This window comes from Nicotiana sylvestris, chromosome 5 (genome assembly GCF_000393655.2).
Source record: "Nicotiana sylvestris chromosome 5, ASM39365v2, whole genome shotgun sequence".
Taxonomy (NCBI): Eukaryota; Viridiplantae; Streptophyta; class Magnoliopsida; order Solanales; family Solanaceae; genus Nicotiana; species Nicotiana sylvestris.
In genome coordinates, this window is record NC_091061.1 from 75,800,539 (window position 1) to 75,808,667 (window position 8,129).

The window sequence follows — 8,129 nt, forward strand, 5'->3', positions numbered from 1 at the left end:
CCCAGACAGTAAGTTTGGCAAAAATTGGTGATAAGAATGCGACAAGGAGGTGCACTTTGCGGGCCGCATTTCTACTATGTGATCGCATAGTGCACCATATTTTTGGCCCTCTAGCAACTCAATTGATCCACCGCATAACACTTATGTGGTCACATAATGTGTTATGCGGTGACTTACCCATCGCAATTCTCTTAGGTACGTCCTTCGCATATCTTCAACATTCACACCATTTCAAAACAAAAAGAAATTTTTTTATTAACAGAAAGAACCAAAATAAAACGAAAAAAAAACAAAGAACGGAGAAGGCAAAACGGCTAGTGAATCAAGAACGTAAGGCAGCATCTGTAAAATCATCTCCCAAGTGTGCTCATAAACCCATCACTAGTATGTTTTCCTTGTCCCAATTTCTTCCTTGCAAGCTTTAGTTTCACATTTGTTTTTGTTTCTCCTATTTTTGTTTCCTGTTTTCTTTTTCTTCTTGTTTGTGTGTTGTATTTAGATATTTGTGCGTAATGTGATGGTATTTTTGGTTAGGTAGTATGTTTGGGGTAATGGGTAGCAAAACTAGGTCTGTCATTGTTGAGGGTTGAATCCTAAGGTTGAGAACGATGGGTTTTGTGGCTCGCATAATCAAATTGCAGTCCGTATTTTTGCCGCAAAAGAGAACCCTAGCTGGCTGAAGAAGATAACAAAATGTAGCGACTTTGCAATCACATAATTGATATGCGGACCGCAAATTCACCGCATACTGAGATAGTCTACGCAGTTTTATAGCATGCTGTTTGTGGCCAATTTGCGATCGCATATCTAACTTTGCGATGGATTTTACGATCACCTTTTGTGATTTTGTTTTCTGAGAAATCAAGTATGTGATGGTTATGCAAACCGCATAATGGTTGTTTGCATAATGGTTATGTGATCGCAAAACCCATCGCATACTTAGATCATTTGAATAGTCTAAGAGTTTGCGACAAGTCTGCAGTCAGCATAGTCTTTATGCGACCACATAACCTGTCACATTCTTAAATTTTTCTTGAGTTTTTCTGTTTTCTTTTCATTGTCGCCTACCAGGTTGCTCACGTTTCATTTCTGTGCAGATATGGGTCCCAGGAAACATACAGCCTCTGCCCAAAAAAGGGCCTCCTCCAGTCGTCAAACTCAACAAGCAAAACGTTCGCGACTGAACCCTACTGCTACACTTCCCTCCCAGTCTGATGAGGAGGAGGCCTTGCCCTCATTGGACCTACAAGCTGAGGCAAGAAGGAAACAAGGAGATGACTTCTAGCTCAGGTTTGGGGTTGAAGGATCCAGGGAGCTATATAGAGAAGGGATATCAAAATGGAAAATCCTGGCCAAAAAACAATTGAGTTTGAATGGGCTACAAGAGCAGTACCCCCACATCTGGGAGAACATCAAAGCAAGAAAATGGGAGTGCTTCACTGAGCTGCCTGATGACTATAATGAAACTCTTGTTCGTGAGTTTTATGCCTCATATGGAGCCTCCAGGACTGCTCACCACAAGCGCAATAGGGTTTTATGTGACATTGTATTAGTTCGTAGGAAGAGCGTATTCTGCAGCAGTGACACCATCAATGAGTTTTACATCCCTGATTGGAGCCCGGGCACATTTGAGTATGCCGCCAAATGGTTAAACCGGGAGAATGAGCGTAGTTAGATAGCTTCTGTGATAGCCAAGGGGACCCCTGCCTGGATCAACCCTGTGCACAAAATATTCAAGGATGATCTCACATAAGAAGGTAGATTTTGTCTTAGCTTTGTCACCTCTCGACTGATACCATCCAGAAATGAGACTGATATAGGCATTGAGAAAACTCTTCTCATTGCATGCATTATGGAGGGAATCAAGATTGATGTGGGTGCTCTTATCTTCCGAGAGTTAGGGATTCGGGCAAAGTAGACAACCACTTCACTTCCATTCCCGTGCTTGATCACAACCCTCTGTAAAGGTGTGAAAGTCACTACCATGCCACACACTGACAAGACAGGGAAGGTACTGAAGGATATTGATATAACGCGCATTAGTGATGTTGTTGCTCCCCTAAAGGTTCAGACTCAGGTTCCAGTAGATGTAGAGCCCTTAGATTCCCAGACTCTTGTGTCTCCTCAAGCTACAGTTGTATCCGCTTCCACTTCACAGCCCACTTCTCAGTCCACCATTGCTCAGCCTTCTACTGCATTGCCAGCTATCTCGAGGCTAGGTCTCTTAGCGCAACATGCCAATGCTAAGGTAGACCAGCTTCTGAAGAACTTGCCCACCCTCATCAGACAAGCTCTTACTCCTATACAGTCCTCAGTGACAGCACTCCAACAACAACAAATATCTTACGGGGATCGTCTGCAGCAGTTTGAGGTGAGGGTTGAGAAGATAAAACGGGGTGAGGTTAGTGACTTGCCAAAGCTCCAGGAGGAAGTTGCCACTATGAAGACTGAACTCCACAAAATGCAGACTTTTGAGTTCGATCTATCATCCTTCCTGCCCAAGGAAGGTGAGCAGGGAGCAGACACAACAGCACCTGGCCTGGATCTTGACTTCTCCACACTGATGACAGATATTGCACCTCTGACTTCCGGGGCTTCCCAGCTTCCAGCTCCCCCTGCACATATTGAGATCCCTTCCGAGGAGGATTCAGGGCACTCTACAGAGTCTAAGGGTGAGGAGGCAGACGAGGGAGAGGATGAGGGGGATTTATGGTCTACGGAGGATAATGGCCCTCAGGAGAAGGGCAAGAAGATTGTTGCCTCTACAATTGAGGATGAAGAACAAGCAGCAATTCAGGTGGCAATAGCACATTCGCTAGCAGACATGGTCACCCCTGCAAATCCATCGACCACTCAACCATCAGCAGGTGAGGCTAGCAGCTCACAGGCCCCAACTCTAGTATTGGGTCAGCCAGAGATCCCTCCTCCATCAGTGCAGGTCACTCCTCAGGCCGCCTCTATTTATACTCAGACCTAAGGGACCCATTGACTCACCTGAGTGCGTTCAACACTCATTACCTTTTTGTAGAGATGCTTCAAATACACTACCACGGTCCGCAAAATATTGACCGCAACCGCCAAATTTATGCGGTTCGCGAAAATGTGAACACGGCCGTGGAAAATGAAGGGACTGTGGCAGGCCAACTTCAGAGAGTTGGCATTTTTCATAAACCAATTGCATGGTCCGCATCAAAGTTGTGCGGCCACGAAGTGCTCACGCGGTCCTTAAATTTTTGGGCGTGATTCGCGAACTTTTGTCACTTAGCCAAATTTCTCCCTTGTCAATTTCATGTACTGCACAACCAATTCCTACACCACTTCACAACCAGTTAGTCCAAAATAATGCCTAATCTAAGAAGAAAATCAAAAGAAAGAAAAACACATGGGTTGCCTCCCAAGAAGCGCCTGATTTAACGTCGCAGCACGACACATGTTACCATCATTCACTTAAAATTGATCAATGCCACAACGTGGCCATCATCAACCTTACCAAGGTAGTGCTTCACTCGGTGCCCATTGACTCTAAATATCTTACCATTCTTGTTTTTCAAATCTAGAGCACCAAAAGGAGTTACATGTACCACTTCAAACGGACCGCTCCATTTTGACTTTAGCTTTCCCAGAAACATCCGTAACCGAGAGTTGAATAAGAGAACAAGGTCACCTTCTTTGAATTCTTTGTTCCAGATATACTTATCATGTAGGTACTTCATCTTGTCCTTATACAATGATGAACTAGAGTAAGCATGGAACCGAAACTCATCAAGTTCATTCAATTGCTCCACCCGAAGATTGGCAGCTACATCCCACTCTAGGTTCAACTTCTTCAACGCCCATATGGACTTATGCTCTAATCCCACCGGGAGGTGACATGCTTTCCCAAATACCAACCGATACAGAGACATACCAAATGGAGTCTTGTAAGTTGTTTTATAGACCCATAAAGCATCATCAAGTTTCTTTGACCAATCAGTCCGGTTTGCATTAACAGTCTTGGATAGAATACTCTTGATCTCCCTATTGGAGACCTCAACTTGTCCACTTGCCTAGGGGTGATAGGGTGTTGACACCTTGTGAGTGACACCATACTTGGAGAGTAAAGTGTCAAAGGCTTTGTTACAAAAATGAGAACCCCTATCACTAATGATGGCCCTTAAGGTGTCGAACCTTGTGAATATGTTTTTCTTCAAGAAGGCCACCACAGTCCGTGCTTCATTGTTAGGCAAAGCCACAGCTTCACAACCCATTTGGAAATGTAGTCCACATCAATAAGAATATAGTTGTTCCCACACTAACTCGCAAATGGACCCATAAAGTCGATGCCTCATATGTCAAAAATATCAATCTCAAGGATGGTGGTGAGAAGCATCTCATTCTTCTTGGAAATTCCACCGGCTCTTTGGCAATCATCACACCTCTTAACAAGCTCGATAGCATCTTTGTACAAGGTAGTCCAATAGAATCCACATCTTAGGACCTTTGTAGCAGTTCTCGCCCCACCATAGTGACCACTATAGGGAGAAGAATGACAAGCTTCAAGAATACCCAATTGCTCTTCTTCTGGGACACATCTTCGGATAACACCATCGGTACAAACTTTAAAAAGATATGGCTCGTCCCAATAATAATCCAAGCAGTCCCGTTTGAGCTTCTTCCTTTAGTTTAAAGAGAACTCATTCGGGACAATTTCGCTCATAAGATAGTTAGCCACATCAGCAAACCAAGGGATCCCGATCAAAGACATGGAAAGGAGTTGTTCATCCGAAAATGAATCATTGATCTCAAGGCCATCATGGGGCCTCCCCTCTTATTCCAAACGGGAAAAGTGGTCCGCCACTTGATTCTCACTCCATTTTCGGTCTATGATTTCAATATCAAACTCTTGTAAAAGAAGTACCCACCTCATCAATCTATACTTTGAGACCTTCTTACTCATCAAAAAATGAAGCGTCGCGTGATTGGTGTGAACAATCACTTTGGTACCCATGAGGTACGGGCGGAACTTTTCCATAGCAAAGACAATGGCTAAGAGTTCTTTCTCGGTCACCGTATAGTTGACTTGGGCGTTGTTCATGGTCTTACTAGCATAGTAGACCGGATGGAATATCTTGATGATTCTTTGCCCCAATACCGCTCCTACCGCCCTATCGCTAGCATCATACATGAGCTCAAATGGTAAGCTCCAATTTGGTGTGGTAATGATGGGAGTGGTAGCTAACCTATACTTGAGTAGCTCAAAAGCCTTCATGCAATCATTATTGAACACAAATTTTGCATCTTTTTCCAACAACTTGCACAAGGGGTTCACCACCTTTGAGAAATCCTTGATGAACCGATGGTAAAATCCCGCATGCCCTAGAAAGCTCCTCACTCCTTTGACTGAAGTAGGAGGATGGAGTTTTGATATCACTTCAATATTTGCTTTATCCACTTCAATACCATTCTTGGAGATCTTATGGCCGAGGACAATGTCTTCCTCAACCATAAAATGACACTTCTCCCAATTAAGCACCAAGTTGGTCTCTTCACAACATGCCAAGACTTTGTCAAGATTATTCAAACACTCATCAAAAGAATCCCCCACAACATAGAAATCATCCATGAAAACCTCGAGGAAGTCCTCCATCATACCTATAAATATTTCCATCATACACCGCTGAAAAGTAGCCGGTGCATTACATAGACCAAACGACATCCTTGAAAATGCAAATGTGCCATACAGACAAGTGAAGGTGGTCTTCTCTTGGTCTTCAGGAGCAATAAGAATCTAGTTATACCCAGAATACCCATCCAAGAAGCAATAATAAGCACGTCTGGTTAACCTATCCAACATTTGATCAAGAAATGGAAGCGAAAAATGGTCTTTCCGAGTCAATTTGTTGAGCTTCCTAAAATCCATGCATACCCTCCAACCGGAGACAGTTCTTGTGGCAATCAACTCATTGTTGTCATTTGTAATCACAGTCAATCCCCCTTCTTTGGGACACATTGTACCAATGAAGTCCATGAACTATCAGAAATGGGGTAGACAACCCCAGCATCCAACCATTTGATGACCTCTTTCTTGACAACCTCTTACATGGCCTCCTTCAACCTTCTTTGATGTTCCACGCAAGGTTTGGCATCCTCCTCCAATATTATTTTGTGCATGCAAAAGTCGAGGCTTATACCCCGAATATTCGCCAATGTCCAACCTATTGCTTTCTTCCTCCTTTGGAGCACCGCAAGGGTGGAATCTACCTGTACATTAGTTAAGCACGAGGAAAGAATAACAGGTAAAGTGGAACAAGGGCCTAAGAACTCATACCTGAGGCGTGAAGGCAAAGGCTTCAACTCCAATATGAGAGTCTCCTCGATTGAGGGCTTTATTGGTGGAGTCTTATGGTTCTCAAGGTCCTAATAAAAGTCTTCGGGGCTCATATGTATATGAACCCATTCCTTGCAAAGCATTGACATATTCAACCAAGCCTTGCTTCTCATCCACATCATGATTCAACAACACAACTTCCAATAGGCCTTCCACATTAATCACAACACTTGTTTCTTCAACAATCACCTCGGTCACAAGATCCACAAACGAACACACTTTGTTGCTATTAGGCTGCCTCATTGACTTGCAAACATGGAGCACAACTTTTTCATCGCCCACCCGGAAGGTGAATTACCCTACTTCCACATCAACTAAGGCCTTACCTGTAGCTAGGAAAGGTCTCTCAATATGATCGGCACCTCATAGTCAACCTCACAGTCAAGTATCACAAAATCTGCGGCAAGTATGAACTTGTCAACCCGAACTAGCACATCATCAATTATCCCCATTGGCCTCTTTATTGTCCTATCATCCATTTGCAACCTCATGGATTTGGGCCTTGGTTGCCCAATCCCCAATGTCTTGAACACAAATATGGCATCAAGTTAATGCTTTCCCCCAAATCATACAAAGCTTTGGCGAAATCGGCACTACCAATAGTGCATGGGATTGTAAAGGAACCAGGGTCTTATAGGTTTGGAGCCATGAAGTGCACAATAGCACTCACTTGATGTGTCATTTTGATCGTCTCACAGTTCACTGATCTCTTCTCTGTTACCAAGTCCTTCATGAACTTGGCATAACCTAGAATTTGTTCTAGAGCTTCAACCAAAGGCACATTTATGGACAAACTTTTCATCATATCAATAAATTTCTTGAACTGGTTCTCATTGTTTTGCTTTGCGATCCTTTGAGGATATGGTGGAGGAGGCCTTGGCAAAGGAGCCTTGGCTTTAGGCACTACCGTTTTCTGGTATGTCTATCATACGTTTCCTAGACAAGTTCACATCATTTTGTGTCTCCTCCACGTTGTCATCACTGTCTATCCTCACTTCATCATTCACATTCTCATCATTCACTTGCACATCATTTCTTTGCTCATCATCATCTTACACCAACACATCATCACTCACAACTTTTCTTGGATCAGAGGTACTAGCAACTCCACCTCTACCACTTCTTGTAGTCACCGCCATAGCATGGCCTGTATTATTCCCACCCTTCGTGTTTACTACCGTGTCACTTGGTATTGCCCTCTTAGGGCGATTATTCAAAGCTTGAGAAATTTGGCCAAGTTGGACTTCCAAGTTATGGATAGAAGTATTGTGGGAGGCCAATTGGGCATCGGAGTCGGCGTTTTTCTTCATCATTTGCTCAAACATTGTCTCAATCCATCCCATCTCATTGTTGGAAGAGCTAAGACCTTGTGATGAATATGGAGGCGTGTTGTTTGGTTGTTGATACATCGGAGGCCTTTGAAAGCCCCCGATTCCCTTGATTATTGTTGTTCCAACCCCCTTGATTGTTATTGCCTCCCCAATTACTATCATTGTTGCCACCCCAATTGCCTTGGTTTCTTTGGTTACCCCAATTTTGATTGTTGTTCCCCAATTGCTTTCGTTGTTGTTGTTGCCACTATTCCAATTTCCTTATTGACCCTGATTTCCCCAATTTCCTTGTGATCTCCACTGTTGTTGATTCAAAGCATTGTCCCATTGACCCTGATAATTGTTCACATATTGAATCTCTTCACTTTATCATCATATGAATCATCTTGATTGTACCCGCTACCACTTTGCTTATTGGTCTGGATTATTTT

General features: G+C 43.4%; 2 protein-coding genes across 2 annotated transcripts; both read right to left on the reverse strand.

The window, feature by feature from the left end:
- Positions 1-3,443: 3,443 nt before the first annotated feature.
- Positions 3,444-4,247, reverse strand: LOC138868845 (uncharacterized). The gene is made up of 2 exons (XM_070146418.1): positions 4,071-4,247; positions 3,444-3,959 (listed from the first exon to the last, which is right to left on the reverse strand). Exons 1-2 carry the CDS (start codon positions 4,245-4,247, stop codon positions 3,444-3,446), a joined length of 693 nt encoding a protein of 230 aa, XP_070002519.1.
- A 77-nt stretch (positions 4,248-4,324) lies between these two features.
- LOC138868846 (uncharacterized) lies at positions 4,325-7,860 on the reverse strand. The gene is made up of 9 exons (XM_070146419.1): positions 7,467-7,860; positions 7,275-7,418; positions 7,038-7,132; positions 6,730-6,891; positions 6,433-6,601; positions 6,080-6,240; positions 5,906-6,010; positions 4,902-5,767; positions 4,325-4,571 (listed from the first exon to the last, which is right to left on the reverse strand). The coding sequence occupies exons 1-9, from the start codon at positions 7,858-7,860 to the stop codon at positions 4,325-4,327; spliced, it is 2,343 nt and encodes a 780-aa protein (XP_070002520.1).
- Between the last annotated feature and the right edge of the window lie 269 nt (positions 7,861-8,129).